Here is a 19,070-nt window from a genome sequence, read left to right as displayed (position 1 = left end):
CTCAGCTGACTGGCCACATCACAAAACTGCAATGTCCTCACTTTAATTAATACTTTCTCATCTCCCTTTCATTTTTCACTGTGACAAAACCCTTTAAATTAAACACACTTTTGCTTTGAGTTCATATTACAGCATTTAGTTTATATTGAGAACAATTTCATCTCTTCCATAACAAGATAATTACTGTCAACAATTTACAAGAACTCAAATTATTTTCTTTGATGGCAGTGAATAAGTGATGATTTACAGAGAATTCAATACAGTCTAGATTGTGTGAGAACAATTGGTTTGAGTTGTCCCCTGACAGATTAGAAGAGACAATGAGGATGAAAAGAAAGCAGGAAGAGGAGAGAAACATTCAAAAGAGGAAGGCAGAGAAGAAAGAAGTGAGAAAAGGGGAAAAGATAAAAAAAAAACAAAACAAAACAAAACAGACAGTGAGGGTTTTTAGGCACAGAGAAGAGTAGGCGAGTGTTAAAGTACAACAGGAGAAGGGTACAGGTGAGAAGCTGAATGCTGAGTAACGAGGCAGGAGAGGAGTCAGGAAGAAAGGATGTGAAACTCAACAACAAAATTGAATTGAGGCCCGGTAGAGGAGAAAGGAGACAGATCTAATCGGATAATGACGAAGAAGCAGCAGGAGAAAGAAAGAAAAAAGAAAGAAAAAGCAAAGCACACTGATGGTGGTAAACAGAACGTACTGTGAGATAAAAGACATGAGGAGAGAGAGAGAGAGAAATGGAGATCGGTGTGAGAGAGAGAAAGGTGGTATTAATGCCAGCTAAACCCGATAAGATCATTCTGATCTCTAACGTTTTATGTGCGAATGTAGCCTATACGTGTGTGTGTGTGTGTGTGTGCGTGCACGTGTGTGTATAAGTTTGTGTGTCCGTGCATGTAATATCCTGTTACATGCTGGGCAAAATGCTCCGGCAGAGTGTGTCATAATCTGAGAATGAGATCTTTATTGAACAATGCCTTTCATTTTGCACAGCTCCTGGTGTGTGTGTTTGCGTTTGAAGCCAAAATCCAACATAAAAAGCAGAGAAAAACTGGCACTTCTTATGCTGCTCATGTTTATAGCCTAAGCAAAGGGGCTCGGCGCCAGCAGGCAGGTACTGAATAATAAAAGGAACATGCATTTAATGAAACATGTGTATGGTTGTAGGTGTAGTTGTAGCCTACATATACGAAAGCATGCACTCTAGGATGCTGCACACCATCACTGACAGAGCCAGGCTGTTTATCACTGCTTCCAAAGCAGAAGACCGAATGACGTGTGCAACACTGCCTTTTGTGGTTTTGCTAACTAGCAAGGTAAATGGAAACGTAGGTTGTGTTCAAGCCCCAGGAAAGAGCGCAGAGCTTTGAAGTAAATATTATATAGTGGCCAATAGCAGCCGGTCAGGTGATGCAATGGGGCCCAAAAAGAGTTTCCCCCATAGACTTACATTGGGAAAGAGATGTCTGTAACTCAGCGGATCATTTTTTGATGTGAATCAACTCCCCAGTACAAACACTTGAATGGCCCATATTTAAAGCATTAGGTCTTTGAATTGTAATTGTACTAGTAGCTTAATCCAGAGTTATTTTTACATTCCTCTGTTGACATAAATGAGCCAGAGAACAGAGCTGAAATGAGGGCTGGGAGTCGGGTTTAGAGGAAACGCTGGTGCGCTTGCTCTATGGGCCCCATGTATAAAGTTGCTCCGTAACTGCTGGATATGTACATAAACAACTGTTTGCTAACAAAGTTACAATATCATCATTGTTCTGCTTCCACCAAGTAACCAAAGACATGTAACCTGCAGGTTTAAGGAACATTCAATAACGCGTTTAAAGGATAATTCCAGTTTACTATAATTCAGTTCTTTTTCATTACTTTTGGTTATAATAACATCGTGTTAATTAGAAAAATAGATATTTGGAAAACAAAAACTGTAAAATGTATTAAACTTGCTGTTTCAACTTCCAACCAAGCCTTAGTTTCAGTTTGCAGGTGTGCTCAACTTTGCAGTTACACAAAATTGTTGAAACCTGATTATCTGACTGCAATGTCAGTGTGATCCCAGATTTCAGCAAATCTTTGTGAGTACAGTGTTATCATGACCAATAGCAATGATGGCCAAAAGGACAAAAAAGAATACTCAAGCAGTAATAGACCAAGATTATCCTTTAAAGCTGTGTGCTGCTGTGTGGTAAAAATGCTTATAAATTATTACCGTCCTCACTTAAAATCAAAAGAGATAATTGGTTCAATCCCAACATCACCTCCCCCGCTGTGATACCCCCCCATATACCTCCACAGCCCGTCTACCCTAACTCCCAAACACATTTAATCAAAAGCAACCATTTCTCGACGTTAACTGAAGATCTTTTCTCTCTGTCGGCCTTACAGTATCCATTTTGTCTTATCCTGACGGTGTTAATGTGCCTGTCACATGTTGCAGCCATAGTGTGCGTGGGAGGATGACTGACTCTGTATGTGACATCAAACTTGTGAGCAGAAACCAGGGCTTTTTTATCAATGAATGCCTAACAATATACACAAACATTCTTATCATCCTGAAACTTAATACACAGCGGCTGCCCATTACAGACTGATTGCCAGTCAATCAGCCCCTGTGTATGTCAGTGAATAAGCAACGGCCATCTAGTTATTGATCCTCAGAGGGAAAACCTAAACCTCAGAGCAGAATGCATCAGAATCTCCATCACAGACCCGCTGGAAATATAATAGACATTTCCAGCAACATCCAAGCTGTGATGTATTAAAAAAAAAAAGCCACTGCATTAAACTAATATCCGGTGAGATGGATGAGTGTTGCTCAGTGGTTTAGCTGGTGGGAGTAATAGCTGGTGTGGGGGCACTCATTGGGTCCAACTCCCGCAAGGCTCCCATAAATAGTCAATGTGCATCGATTGCAAATGGCTACAGATGAAAACCCCGGCTAAATGACCGTGGTACCATTATATTAGTGAAATGACAAACAGAAAAACAGATATCAAGAAGCATGAAAGCATTTCTGATTGATTGTTTCAGCTGTACAAGAGGTTGCTGCTTTGTGTGTTTGTGTGCCTTGAGTGTGTGTGTTTTCATGTTTATGTGTCGATTCATCTGCTGAATGACAGGGTTGTTATTGGCTGAGTGTGTATTTAACATTCAGTGTGTATGTACTCGATGCTAAGCAATGCAGACTGTTTTGCCAATCCCACAAAGACCCTCATTACAGTCATTAATTGGCTGGAGCCAACACACACCTGGGTCTCTTGGTCTATCTCAGGAGCCTGAGGGACGGCAACTTAATGTACACTGTGGACAGAGCTCAGATGAGCCTCTGCTTAAATATTTGAAGAAAACAACAACCCTTAAACTAAAAGGTGAAGGCATTATAGAAGCAGTCGCTATGTTGGGAAATATGCCTTCTCACCAAGAGTGATACAAGGAGATTGATACCACTTTCATATCTCTCCACTAAATATGAAGCTACAACCAGCAGTTCATTAGTTTAGCTTAGCTTAAAGCGGCTAGCCTGGCTCTCTCCAAAGGTAATGTAATATCAATACTACCATACAATTTACTATGCCAGAAAGAGGTTTAGTATGTTCCAATACCCATTGTCAAATGCCAAAAATACCAGGATGTCTTACTGCCTGCAATCCCATTTTGCAGTATGACGCTATCTACGGTGTATGTGCAGTCTCGAAGGCTACACGACACATCCACTTTACTACAAGACACACCCTGTGAGATAACTTCTGGGATTAATGTACTTATTTCAACCTAAACAGTGTTGTTTACCTAACCAATTAGTTTTTCTGCCTGAACCTACCAAACTGTGACCGTTTCAAGAGTGTAACATGTAGTCGGCATCCAGTTGTACTGTGCACCTGCAGATAGACCAACTTGGAGCCTCCAGATATAAAAGCAAGAGCGTCAAAGTTCAAGGGGCAATGTAATGAAAAAGTAGATATCTCAATTATAGGCATACTGCGTCCAACAGTGCGAACTTTCTAAGGTCAGTTGCAGTGCGTGCAACCAAATACTTCCAACCAGCTCTAGCATCTCTGAAGCTCACTCATTTGCGAAAGTTGTGGTTCTATTTCCTGGCCAGCTTCCCTTTAGTCTTGAAATCGTTGTAGCCCTTAGCAAATCCACAAATTGTTGTTCTGACACTAGCTATACTTTCTAGCATACTTAAACTTTGTATGCAGTTTAAACAAACAAGATATTAAACGTGTTCATTAGTGAGTTTCGCGGGTGCTTACAGGCAGATTTAGTCAGAATAGCTGTTCACCCCTGTTTCTAGTCTTCATGCTAAGCTGAGCTCCTCTCAGCACTAGCTTCATACTCACAGACATGAGTGTAGTATCGATTCTCACAGACCCAGCAAAGCAAGCCTGTGAGTTAGTTTGTGTCGGTATGTATAGGCCATAAAAGTATGTCTGCCTGTGGATGTTTGTGTACGTGTTTTACCTGAACTTCCCGAGCATGGTAGGCTATGATGAGGCCCAGCAGTATGACTGTGGAGAGGCTGATCAGACACTTCAGGGCCAGAGAATACATGGAGCTCTGTAGAGAGAAAATGTACAAACAGATTCTTAGGACCATGCAGCACAAACATAACATAAATTGAAGGTACATTTTGTAATTATGTTTGTTTTAATATTCAGAGTACAATGACATTTTTTTTATTTTATTAAAGATCCCACACACATTCTGTCACAAGTCAGGTTCATCTTGGAGCGAGTCCCAGATGTCACACTATGTCCTCTGTCACTCCTCTGCTAAAATGGCAAGTGTATCATAGCGGCAGTGCCTTAGCATAGACAATAAGATCTAACATTTACTAAACAGACTTCAAAACGCTGAGCGGAAGAAGAATGCAAGTATTCCACCCTTCAATATCACTGCAGCTGAGCTTTAAATCCTTAGCTTGTCTGGTTTCAAAGGGCTTATAATCAATGCGCTGGGGAACTTCCGATCAATACAACTCATAGCACTTCAGTGGCTTCTTTAACCCCCACACCTCACACACTCAGAGCACAGCAAAGCCTTATCATACGCATGTGCACACACATATATGCCCACACAAACACATTAGCACAGTTGCACCCAGAAAAACAGCACTAGTTTATCTACATAAAGAAATCCAGAAGATATATAAAAAGGAAACTGATTAGATTGGTCTGTAAGCTGTTCTCTATTGAGTTATGTGTTCATTTCAGAATATATTGTCATTGGAAGGAGCATGGTTGGTCGTGTGTCAACCAAATGGGAATAAATGAAAGGAAATGAAGCTTGAGCAACATGATGTTAAAAGCTGTGATAGTAAGAAGGCGTGCATGTTAGCTATTTTAACAAAGCTCATTTTGTTGGTAAGTGGCCATGGAGTACATTAAATAATGCCTTCTGTTACACACTGGTAAACCAACTAAAATTAGGAACTGTTATGTGGCTTCAGCTTTTGCTATTCTTTGCTTTCACCTCATCCATAATTGTCATGCATCAGGCAACCTTGTTAACCATGCTGGTAGCTTGGCTCCGGCTCTCTAGGGATGGCAATGTCAGTCTGTCTGTCGGTCGGTTGGTGGGTCTGTATGTCAGTCCACCACTTTGGTCCTGACTGAAATATATCGACAACTATTGGATTGATTGTCATGGAGTTTTTCTACAAACATTCATGTTACATATAGTACGAATCCTTCAGATTGTGGTGATCCCTAGACATTCCTTTTTTTCATTGTTCAAAATTAAATATCTCAGCAACTATTGGATTGATTGCCATGGAACTTGGTACAGGTTGTTATGGTCCCCAGAGGATGAATTGTACAAAATGTATCTCCTGACCTTTCATCTACATTTTGGTTCATCCAACAACTGCTGTATGACAACTACTTTTCAAAACTACCATTATATCTTCCAGCATCAACATGCAAGCATTAACATTGGGAGCATGTTAGCATGTCGATGTGAGCATTTTGCTTAAAGCACATCTTGTTTTGGACATTTATTCTGTTTTATCACCCTATCATGATAGCAAGCTTTTGATAAAAATACACAAACAACAAAAAAACTAAGTAATTTTCTTAAAAAGCAGGTCACTGTAGTTTTTAGCTTACGTTACTATGAGTATAAGGTAATTTGTTTGGGACTATTTTCAGCATTGGATTAATTTGCCTTTGGCGCTGTGGTGAGTTTCGACAGCAGGACTTGTATGAAGGAACACTGCGCAAAAGTGTGGCTCATTGATGTGTAGGATAATAGTTTAAGTATCTATGGCACAGTGGAATAATATATATATTAGGCTTTGGCAACTCAGGCAATAGTTGTTAATGTCACTGCTGGTGTATGAGGCAACAGGGATTGGACCCAGGTGCAGACAGTAGAGGAGGCAGCAGGATTAATAATGGAGAAACAAGAATATGAATGGGTTTATAGGAATCAAGGGTCCAAGTGAGGCAGGCGATCAGCCAGGCAGACAGGCAACAGGTGGTAGGAAACTGCATTGCAACAATAAACAACTGAAAAGGAACAAAGGAACGGGTATTTGGATCTCATCATAGGGAATGGAAAACAGGTGGGTGATTAGGTGATGCAGGTGAATAGGTGGGGAGCAGGGAAAGCCAGGCAGAGCAGATGAGGGAATTGGAAGCAGGTGTGTAGGTGGGTGTGCGTGTGTGTGTCAGGTGAGAGGGCGAGGAGGGAAAGTCCGAGGACATCTGGTGGATGGAAGGAACATGGCAACAGAGGGGTCGGAGAATGGAGAATGGGGCTGAAGAAGAGTGACAGAGGAACAAACTGTGACAGTTAGCATGATCAAGTTTTTGTTGGTTTGGGTCTTTTCATTGGATCTGTTGACAATAAGAAAAAAATGTAGAATTATCCTTGACATTTTTGAGAAAAGAGGAAAAAGAAATGAATAAACAACAAACCATTCAGGTAAATCTACATTGTTTTCTCTTTGTTTAATGTATGTGTCTATTATTTATAAACGAGAATGAATAAGATTTAGACAGATGTTGGCTTTTACCAGAGATTGAATTTGTCCCTGTTCGCCAGGTTTCAGGTGTTATTTCTTAATTTCTTATTGAGTGGATTGGTGTCAATGTTCGGTTTCAAAAGCTTTTTCAACCTGGTGTGAAATTGAATCTGCATATTGATGCAAAATATCTGGAATCAGCAGTGAAACAAAACATATCAGGCCTTTACACATGTACATGACAAATAAAAGCCACAAAAATACAAAATACCCGCCTGTGAATAATATATGTCGAGGGCTTTTATTGTGGTAATAAGGTAATAAGGTAAGAATGGAAGGAGTGGATCTAATATGCACTACCTTTGTAAAGGTTAAAGGGAGTGATAAAGATTGCCGTGGTTTGGACTCAGGGAATGAAATTAGCACATAAAACCTGCCAAATACAGCATGTGTTTGACCAACATTTCATACATTGACGTACGTATTTATTGCACAAATTTATTGCAAAAAAAAAAAAAAAAAAATGCCCCGTCGGGTAAATGCATTTAGTTTGACTTCAGACATTCAGTGCTTTGGTTTCTTTAAAGCCACACTCGCTTAAATGATTCATTTTGTCTACATCAGATCAAGGACTAGTCTTTGAACTGCAGAATATAGCACACAAAAACCCCAAAGTGCATTCATTCTCAAGATCATCAAGGTTGCCTGACGAATTCAACAGCCTGCTGTCCTCCTCAAAGGAGAGTTGAGCAACCTTAAGACTGCAGCATCTCAGATCAGATATGTCTGCTGTTAAGTATTCATCGCCAAACACACACTTAATCTGAGCGTTCACACTGAGTTTAGACACATTACTCAGCCTTTCCTTCATGACTTTAATAAGCAGAATCTACTTTACATTTTTGATTCCTGAGTATATATTGCATGTCAGCCTCCTGTAAAAACAGAGAGCACTAGAGTTTCTATTACGGTCTCTGCAGATTCTCCATGGACTTAATGGCATTAATGAAAGGCATGAAGTGAGTGTGAAATATGTATCACTAGAAACTTATTTATATATGAATTTGAATTGCTCCACTTAATAATTGCCATGAAAACTGAATTTGAATCACAAATTCTAGTTGCTACAACCGCTAGCTGACGATCAGCTATTGTTTCAGAGCAACTGAATTCAATTTCATAATATAACATTTAGTTTCAAGTTTATTGGAATTCAGTTCCAAACTACTAAATTCATTTTCAAATTGTGCTATTCAGATTCAGCTTTCAATGCAATTATTCAAATTAAACATGTAATATTCATAATTTTTGATTCAATTCAGTTTCTAGTGACACATATTTCTGCCCATACACTGCACTGGATGGGGAAAATACCATCTAGCCATCTTTGACTCTACACTCTCTGCTTGCTCACAGTCTTTCCCTGTCTTGGTCCGTTTCTCCTCTGCTAACATCTCATTTGTACTCACTGAAGCAAACTAGGTGCAAAGGAAGCCAACATTGTTGTGCATCTGTTTGAACACACAGTCACAGTGGTGAGCTGAAATGTGATTTGCTTTGAGTTCACTCTCTCTCTCTCTCTCTCTCTCTCTCTCTCTCTCTCTACTTTTACCTCCAGCCGTCTGTTGGCCACAGGCTTTTTTCTCAGTTCTGCAAACAACACTGTCAAGAGCATTTTGTTTCTGCCTTTTTCAACTTCATTTACTCTGCCTGTATAGTAAATGACTCGACTGTGACGGAGACATATGTGCGCACATGCTTGCCTTTTGTTCATTTTAGTTCTTTTTATACCATGACCACTGAGAATATTTGCTTCTAATTGGCTGGCAGGGGTCCATAAATTAGGGTTTGTTCATACTTCAACAGGCATGTGGACAGCTGCAGACTTGCATGTGTAAAGGAGATGCACACACGCTTATTTACATTCTACAATCTGTGGCACAAGAAAATAAGATTTCGACCGCACAACTGCAAGAAGAAGAGCCCTTTTGTTATTTGTATTTGGCTGAACAACAAGAAAAAGCTTAATTAAGAAATATTAAGAATATTAGGCTGCACAAGAATTAAGATTCTTGTGCAGCCTATTTTTGAAACAAGCGTCCACCATTTGAGTGCAAGAACCGTCGGCGAGCTTGTAGTGTGTACAGTCCACATGGACCTTTGTGGACATAATATCACAGTCAATGAAATTTAAATCATGCAGAAACTCGCTGCCAGGCAGATGCAACACGTGTGAATTGGGTTTTACTTAAAAAGATTTGAAATTGTTTGCATGAACAGTTTTATATTTTGGCAGGAAATTGCTTGCTTTCTTGCCAAGAGTTGGACAAGTAAATCAGTACCAGTCTTATGTCCTTGCTTTATGTATCGAACTAGCCATTAGCTAAGCATTAACACTGGAGGCAGAGGGGAACAGCTAGCCTGCTCTGTCCGAAGAGCAGAGCACCTTTTCCGGAATCCTGTTGCCACTGCGAGGTTGCCAGGCAACCAGCACTGTACTGGTACGAGCACAGGTTTAAATAATCAAATCGATGAAGAATGAGCGGTATTTGTGCATGCTGGTTCACTGTCACGCTGTCATGGCTTTCATGGATTCTTGAATAGAACAGAGTCATAATTAATGTTATTAATGAAACGTGTGCTTTTCCCACTATGACAAATCAAAATGTCTGATATGAAAACGGGTTTCTACAAGCAGACAGATAAACTGACGTTCCATAAGAAATCCAATACTCCCTTTAAAACTTCAAAAAATAGCTGCATCCACACAATGTAATCTTAAATCATTTTGTTATTGTGTCTCTGGACATCCTTATAAACAAACAGGAGAAGGAGTAAACAAGAATGTTTTGAATAAATGTTAGTTTGAAGTCACTGGCCTGAGTGAAGGATACTATCCCTTTACCATGACATTTACTGTGTATGATTGAATGTGTGTGCATGTGTTATGCGTGTGTGTAAGTGTGCGTATTTTCCTCCTTTTTGTCCAGCTGTGCGTAAGTGTGCGATTAGCGTGTATTGATCAATGGCTTGGTGGACAGCATACAGAGATAATGAGCTTTTTTGAGCTTCTTTAGTTCAATCAGCAGTCACACACACACACACACACACACACACACACACACACACACACACACACACACACACACACACACACACACACACACACACACACACACACACACACACACACACACACACACACACACACACACACACACACACACACACACACACACAAGGTAGTATGTAGTTGAGGGTTTTCCCCAATAGACCCCACCTAAACCTTATTGACACAGATGGGAGAGCAAATACATGTTGCTTACCAACACATTACTCACGTAGTGATAAGTTGCTCACTACATGTGTTGGTAACGCCTATGAAGGTGGATGTGTATGTGTGTATGTGTGTGTGTGTGTGTGTGTGTGTGTGTGTGTGTGTGTGTGTGTGTGTGTGTGTGTGTGTGTGTGTTAGTGTGTTGTAATGAGTTAGCCTTGGGGGTCTCTCCCTGTCAGAGCGATGCCTTCTTGCAATCAGTCTCCAGGGAAACAGGCAGTAGACAGAGGAGCCATGTCACCTTACCAGAAAAAACACACATACACACAGACACTCAACTGCACATTGACACACGCCATTACGGCCCTACACACTCAATTAAATCCAGACAAAGGGAGAGGTGAACACACACATACACACAAACACACTAGCAGGTGCATCCATGAGTACTAATATGACAGAGCTCAATACACATACTCTATGTGGTATGTAGTATGTGTATTGAGCTCTGAGGAGGAGGAGATGATGTATACAGACATGGATGTTTGTGTTACTGGCAGATGATGCAAGTTTTAACACACCCATGTCTGCCAACACACTCACACATAAAGAGAGAGGTAGCCTAGCCTTGTTACGCTGAAAGAAATGGTCATATTTGTACCCGTTAGTAGCAAAACCTGTGGGATCTACCGTCCCTTAGAAGCCTGTGATCTCAAAGATGAAGGGAGAGTGGAGTGGTAGTGGAGGAAAAGAGAGGAGGAGGTGGAAGAGAGGAGGGGGAGAACGGCGCAGAAGTGCTGAGATGGCTGATAGCTCCTTCAGAGAATATGATGGCAGTTGGTGAGTTTAATTCCCTGATGATCTTCATGTGCTGTCTGAAAAGCACCATGCGACCATTGTGAGTGGCCTCAAATAGAAAGGTCTGGAAAGGTCCCCAGTAAATGTCTGTAAGAAATGTCACAGATAGGGGAGCGAGGGTGGGGAGGAGGGAGACGGAGGTAGCGGAAGGGGAAATGTGGGAGATGCTGAAAGCCTGCTGAGATGGCAATTTCCCCTTTGGGAAATGGAGACGTATTTAAGACTCGCCAGGGGAGGAACATTTACACTCCCCGTAAGTGAGAAGAAGGAAGGAAGGAGGGGAGAATGGAGGCGAGCACTGCTGCTAATCTGTGAAATCGTCAATGCTTGGGATGAGATGTAGGTGGGCACATGCTCACACGATACCCCGTCCCTCTGCTTATATCTCACACACACACACACACACACACACACACACACACGCACACGCACACACACACGCCCATCCTATATGTCGAGGTGTCAATAGTGTGCATTGACGGCATGACAGGTGAAGTTGACAACAGCTGTGCGCTCCCTCGGAATAGCGGTGAGACATTGCGTGCCTGAAACGAGGAGCCACATGGGCCTTTGTGAAGTGATCTATTGATCTGACAGGTCCCAGGTGTCCAAAGGCCTCTGTTATTCTGAGATAGAGACACGTGTCAGACTGGGAATCCCTCCCCTTTAACCTGTTCCTCATAAAATCAATAATAGAAAGCTTGTAAAAGTGTTTTTAAGAGGAAATGTCCTCATGCCGCTGTTAACATTTTTGAAGTGTCAAGGTCCTCAGTGAAACTGATCATGAAAGGAGTTAAAAATACAATGTGATGCTTGACACTGTAGATGTACAGTATATAGAAACTCTCAATACATGACTTTAGATACGTTATAGTCTTGGATGCTTTTGGGAGGAAAACTCACAATTCTGCAAAGCAAATAAAATATTTTCACATTCATGAATTATTAATCATCCAATATTCTCGTTGCATAATGTATTGTGGCTCAAAAATTGTGATTTGTCTTATACAATACAATATTTCTCTGCCACTGCCTGGAGCACTGAATATTAATGGTGGAAGAAGAATTAAGATCCTTTATTTGAGCAGAAATTACCACAAAAATACTCCCTCACAAGTAATATCTTACCCAAGTATATGTACAAAAGCATTATCAGCAAAATGTCCTTAAGGTACCAAAGTAAAAGTGTGGTTCTAGCCTCTTTGAATAATACATTATTATTTACTATATCAATAGATTGCTAATATGATGCATCAATGTGTAAGTATTGGGACTGGATGAAGCAGAGCTTTAACTACTATATATCCTGTTGGCCATTTAATCAATAACAGTTTCATTGTCTATTACAAACTTCATCAGGTTTTTTATGTCATATCGTAAAACGGAAGTTACTGTTTACTAAAGTAGCACAAAAAAAGTTCAATATTTACTTGTGAAATGTAGTGAAGTGGAAGTCTAAGGTAGCACAAAGCATCAAAATTGTACTTGTAAGTGCAGTATGCGAGTAAATGTTACTTTCCACCGCTGCTGAATATACAGATGTAAGAGCAGTTTTATCTGTATCAAAACTTATCTTGCTGATCTCAAAAGCGGCCTTGATGATGGAGTTGCAATCAGGCAGAATAATCACTGAAGATAGAAGCTACAATACAATGAATGTCACAGTTCAGCTCCAGTATGTGCTGAAGGGTTTTGAAAACTGTTTCTACAAATTAATATACATAAGCTTACTCACTATACCCACAGTCACGAACACTGTGTCCTCCTCTGTTAACCTCTCTCCCCTTATCCTTCATAGCCCGTGCACGCACACATTAAGTTTACAGAAACTATATCTATCTATCTATCTATCTATCTATCTATCTATCTATCTATCTATCTATCTATCTATATATATATATATACACATACATACATCAAAGATGCACACAGTATGGCAGCATTTAATATGCTGTTTTGTACAGTAGACAGTGCATGTGTGGGAGAGTGATTATCAATAATCAATACGAAAAATCATTCAAGGCCTCCCCTCTAGACTGGTTTAAAGCACTGCATGAACCTCCTCACTTTCCTCGCTGCTGTCCTCCCATCCATCTCCCTTTCCTTTCTCTCTTTCATCCTCACAAATCTCGATATCCATTTTTTCCCCAACAACCAGCGGGCTTCTTTCCACCTCAATTATCTAAGTGAGGGCTTAGATAACCTGTCTGATAGAACTCCAGTGTCTGTTGGAGTCAACCCAAATCTGCAAACCATAAAAAATAAAGAAATATATAACTTGGCACTCTGCATTTAGAAATTAATTTTGATTAGGTTTTGCTGAGGCAATCTTAACTCTCAACCCTGACAGGAAACAATGAGGTGCGAAAGATATTAACATACTATTCTTCCTCAATTTTAACTTCCTGTGCTGAACTAGATCCCTTAATAAACATCAATTTACCAATATAGAGGGAGAGCACTGGCAAACACAGCGGCCGCCATTCTTGAATTCACAGTTGTCCATCAATTCTTATTGACAGACAATGCTGCCCGATTCAGATGAGGAGTGTATTGGTTGTAGCTTAAGAACCTAAATCAGGCTTTTCATTATCGCCTTTCCTTTTTTTCCTCTTCTTCTACAGCCTTTAATTTCTCGCCCAGCCGCTTCTCTCTTCCGATCACACTCCCCCAGTTTGACGCCCACTGTAAGAGCAGTGGAGCAGAGGGAGAGAGAGAGAGTGCCGAGAATAATGAAAGAATGAAAGAAAGAAATAAAGAAAGAAAGCAGGATAAAGAGACAGATGTGGAGTTGAAAAAGAAAAGAAAAGAAAGAGAGCGTAAAAAGTGTCTGAAATCTCCTTCAGGGAGGAGAGTACGTCGACAGAAAGGAAGAAAGGACACCGGGAGGGCATGAGAGAAAGAAATTCCAACCATGAATTTTCATTAATAAAAAGACATAGCCCCTAAAACAAAGGTTTTTCATAAATCAGTGGAGGACAGAGGCAAGGAGAAGAAGCGAAGACACAAAAAGGAAACAGGCTGATTTCTATAGCAATGACAATAACAGAGATAAACCAGGAATCAACTGGAGACTACAAACAGAGAGGGAGGGAGATAGAGATGAGAGACACACCCATCAGGCCTAATCTCATAGGCTACCTGTAACCCTGTGCTCTCATATGATCCCATACCCTCCTGCACATTATCAGTGATCCATGCACGACAAACTGCGTAAGTGGAAGTAATGTTTCTACCTTATTAGCTAAAGAAAGCCAAACCTCTGTGACACGTTGGACAGAAAGAAGAGATGGAACGAGGGGCAGAATGCATGTCTGCATCTGGAAGGTGAGCTCAAGGCTCCCTGAGACAATATGGCACACAAACATACAACCAAAATTAACCGACAACAGCAGCCAGGGGCCCATTCAGCTTATTACACCTCCCATTACCCAGACAAATGAGATCCTGGCCTCCTGCTGATACTCTGCCCCCCATGTCCTTTGCATCGCTGTATTACATCATCCAGAAGCAGCAACTGTCAAGCCTGGTCATAACAGTAAACAAGCAAACAACATGGGCAAGGTGCTGGTCAGACCTAGTTGGGTGTAACCATCTTGAATGACACGATTAGCTGGGGAAAGCGGACTCTAATTATCTGGCCAATTACGTGTCCAAAACACCTAAAGTTTGGTCGTCCTGGCCTGAAGCACTACAAGTCAGGCCTTGCAAATTTCCCCGCTGCGGGACTAATAAAGGATTATCTTATCTTATCTTATCTTAAGTCACTTTAAAAGGGTAAAATCAAAATAAAGACACATTTAACCCAGAATTAGCCAAAGTTAACCAAGGAGTTTCCAGCTAAGCACCAGTGCGCAACGCTACAACCATAAAGACAGCGTGGTGTGAGATTTGTGGACTTTGTTTACGTACTGAGGCTACATTTAAAAAGGTGCAATCTACCAATTTATTATTGCACTGACAAATTAAACCCAGAATGGTTCAAATCTTCAGAGGTGGAGATATCTCAACTTTTAGTCCCTAGTGAGAGTCTAACTCCAATAACACTGGATCCATCACATTCCATAATCCATCTTTCATTACATCCTCCCTGCCTGATAGATTGTAGCCCAAGCTGATATAAACCAAATGACATCACTATGACATCATCAGGGTTATATGCTCCTCCTGAGCCACAGAACACATTATACAACTGTGGTGATAATAATCATGACTGGTAAAGGGATCTGTATGTGTAAAATCAGTGGAGTTCCCCTTTAGGTATCATTGGTCTGTCCCCTCACCTTGGTGTACACGCCCCACGACAGCTCCGTCTCAATCACCATGACGACGATGCCAAACATCCCGAAGATGAGGGCATAGTCACTCAGCCTCTTCCTCTTCTCGAACAGTGCCCTGCGGTGCCCGAGTTTATAGCCAATGTTTTGGTTCTTCCGTTTGGAGGCCTTGGAAGTGCTGCCCCTGGCCCCGGTCCCCGCCGCCCCGACCCCTGCCTGCCTGCTGCCCCTCCCGGACTGCGCCCGCCTGCTCTCCACCAGTGCGTGGTTCTGGTGATAGATGGACATCTGGTTGGAAGTGGAATCAGTGATGTCATACCCGGCTCTTAGGTACGGCGAGTCTTCTTTGGATGAAATCACAATCTCTGGAGGGCTCTGAATTAGGGGTTGATTGGCAGAGGACTGGACCACCAAGGAGGTAGGTGGGGCTTCTCGCTGTCGGTCGTGCCCCCCGGTTGCCGTTGCCCCGGCAACAGCTGAAACGCCACCCTCTTTGGTTTCGCTGCTGCTGTCTGATTCGATGAGGTTTCTGCGGGAGGCGCTGAGGCGGCTCAGGGGCTTCATGACTCCACCCGTGTACTTGCAGGAGCTCATGGCAATCTCCGTGAAGGGGTTACTGTCCCTACGGTGAACCAGAGGGCTGGCCTGTCTGTGTTTGCAGCCCCTCTCTCTCTCCCGGTCCCTGTCTCGCTCTCTGTCCCTCTCCCGCTCCATGGAGGGCGAGTGGGAGGAGTAAAAGAGGGCGTTGTACACTGGGGAGTTGTCCCCGCTCAGGCTATGCTGTGAGCCCAGGCATGAGGAGAGCGGGGTGCTGGTGGGGTGCAGGGCGTTGGGGATGGGCGGAGGTAGAGGCTGGGCCCCAGAGGATGACAGGGGCAACTTGGGGAGCGATGCTGGAGGCAAATTGGGCGTGGCAGGGGACGGGGACGGGGTGCCGCCATTTAGACGATCAAGGCTGGATCCTCCCATGTGGTTGGAGTGGTTTGATCCTGGCTGGTTGCCAGTGGTGGAGGGATGGGATATACTGCCCAGGGGAAGGAGGAAGCGCTGGTCCTCATCCTCACTCCCTCCTAGCAGAGCCAAGCTCAGAGAGGGGGGAGGCTCCATGGTCACGGATGTGGCCACGCACCTGTCTACAGACAAACACAAAACAAGAAGAACTGTGAAGAAGAATAAATGGTGGAAAAATAGAGAACACAGACTATTCATCATGACAGTAGCAATGCACACAGGGCAGAATGAGAGTGAGTGGCTGGAGGGAGGAGCGGGGGAGGACTGTGATTGAGTGCGGTTAGTTAAAACAAATGAGGGTAACGACTGAACTCAAAAAGCTGAAGATGTGTGACAAAGAAGGGGCAGCAGAGTGAAGAAAAGTGGCCATAATTGGGGAATATGTTATTCCTTGAGTTACATTTGAGTAAGCTGCCCAGTCAGCCTCTGTCAGTGCCCCTCTCACCGTCACCCAGTGTCCTCTCCTTCTCTCACATCCCCCAATGCTTTAATCTATGCCATGACATGTCATCTGTGTTGCACTGATGTTAGCCAGAAGGATGGTGCACATCCTCAGGCTCTACACCACCGAAATGACATCAAGCTGAGTGACTAAAGAATAATAATTCCACGTCAGTCAGTTTTGACAGCAGGAGAAGTGCTGTGACTGTGTGTGTGTGTTTGTCTCAGTTAACCATAAGTTGGCTGCATTTGATTGATCCAAAACAATAACCTACTTTCAGTATGATATAACCAGACACCTTCACGGCCCCCTCCTCCCTTGTCTGTTTCTCTACCTACCTCCTACCTCTTCTCTCTTTCTCAGTCCCTGTCCCCCAGGTTAGATGTGTTGAAATCACTGGCTGGATGAAAATAGACCACCACACTTTTTCTTTTTCATGTTGTCACGGCCATCCCATCATCTTTTTGCTTCGCCTCCTTTCATACAAGTCCCTCCACAGGTCCCCTCGCTCGTCCCCTCGAAATTGTGCGTCGCTCCCCGCAGATGTTCCCTCCGTCTCCGCTCCACTGGATGTGATCAGGTTGTTTCTCTCTCAATCACCAGTGATCTCTCGACGAAGCCCATTTCGATTTCGTCAGTGACAATCGACTCGACATGAGGAGGAATAATCCATAGTGACTGGATTAAATCGGTCAACCTGTGGCTGCGCGTCAAAGACGTCAAAGACGTGCAGCGACATTAAGACCGGTAAGGAAAGGGGTGGGGGGGGATGCAAAGGCGGACGTCAAGTAACAGTCATCAGACGAGCAGTGAAGTCTGTGATTTAATATGTAGCTCCACCGACTTCCACTCAATCTCCAGCTCTCTGTCTCCTCGGATCTGTCTCTCACTCTCTCCTCCAACTTATCTGCCTCTTTCTCCGCCTCCAGACCTGCCGCTCGTTCCCATTGGACGGAATCAGAGGAGCGAAATAAGCGCTGAAAACAGGTGGAGGGGTTTGTAAGATGTAGGCGCCAAACGAATGTATTTAACCCGGGCTATATAGGGGTGATTATTTTTTTTTTTTTTTTTACTGTAGAGTTAGAAAACATGTGATCTATTTGGTATTTTTTAACTAATGCTTCTGTAATAATGGTCTATTGGGTCGCATATGGCACCTGTTTGTAAAATGAGGCTGGTTCTGGCAACTTAAAAACACAGGAATTCTGAGAATCATTTTCACATTATATATAACATTTTGCACATTTATTTGAATCAATTTGGAAGACAAAAATATATCTTGCTTTTGCAAAAAACAACAACAAAAAGACAACCCCCAACACATGACGTGTAGGAGGGTGTGGATTGTGGAAGCCCCTTCAGGTGGGAAGGACCTGCCCACTTCCCTGTTTTATGATTGATAAATACAGGAACCACTTTGGAGAATTGATGGTTTGGACTATGATAAGACGTTATAGACTCCAACTATAATACATTCGTTTTTTCTTTTCTTATCTGTTGATCTGGGCCACCAGCTGCCAATTGCTCTTGCAGGGATAAAGGGAGTTGCATTTAATTGAATTGAATATTAGTCTTATAATTAATGCCCTAAGATAGGCCTCATTAAAAAAAAACTAATGATAATTAGCAGGAGATGGATGTAACTGCAGTTTTTATTCAGGGATGTTTTTTATTTAATTCCTAGCAGACTATTACATGTATAATTCTAATTCTAACTTTACAAAGTCTATACAGAATAATCCCACATAATTATACTATTCTACCTGGGCTAATCGGTTTAACATTTTGGGTCTCTGTGTGCGTTGTGGGCACACTTAATCGGATGAGCGCTGACGCGGAACAGTGTGGGAGCGGATTAGACTGATACCATATAACAGGTCAACCTATCCTGCGATTATGCAAGTTGACAGGCTTCAATAAAGCAAATCATATCAGGTGAAGGATAATTTCAGGTATTTGGAAAACACCACCAATATGCCAATGCCTCACTCAGACAGCTAATGTGGAAGGAGGACAGACAAGGTCCATTCAGGACAAAAATGAATAAAAAAGACCATCAGTACTAAATTTTACCTGATGCTAATATTAAGTCAATTCAAATTTTTGTTTGTTTATTTGTTTTTGTCCAGCCCTTTTTTTTTTTTATAAAGGCTCTTCCCGGGTTCCTATACTGAATTTGACTGCGGATTGTTTCATCTGTTTCTTCCTCATTACTGTAGAAA

The 19,070-nt window shown here is 42.1% G+C and overlaps 1 protein-coding gene across 1 annotated transcript in view; it reads right to left on the bottom strand.

Moving 5' to 3' along the window:
* kcnn3 (potassium intermediate/small conductance calcium-activated channel, subfamily N, member 3) overlaps window positions 1-17,260 on the bottom strand; it is a 45,714-nt gene extending 28,454 nt beyond the window's left edge. The window contains exons 1-3 of the mRNA XM_054621310.1: window positions 17,187-17,260; window positions 15,402-16,528; window positions 4,478-4,573 (exon numbers count right to left, since the gene is read on the bottom strand). Of these exons, the coding sequence (XP_054477285.1) occupies window positions 4,478-4,573; window positions 15,402-16,502 (1,197 nt within the window). The 5' untranslated portion in view covers window positions 16,503-16,528; window positions 17,187-17,260. The remainder of the gene's footprint in view (window positions 1-4,477; window positions 4,574-15,401; window positions 16,529-17,186) is intronic.
* Between the last annotated feature and the right edge of the window lie 1,810 nt (window positions 17,261-19,070).

This window comes from Anoplopoma fimbria, chromosome 20 (assembly GCF_027596085.1).
Source record: "Anoplopoma fimbria isolate UVic2021 breed Golden Eagle Sablefish chromosome 20, Afim_UVic_2022, whole genome shotgun sequence".
In the NCBI taxonomy this organism is placed as follows: Eukaryota; Metazoa; Chordata; class Actinopteri; order Perciformes; family Anoplopomatidae; genus Anoplopoma; species Anoplopoma fimbria.
Note: the sequence above shows the minus strand (reverse complement) of the source record. Positions and strands in the feature narration are given on the sequence as shown.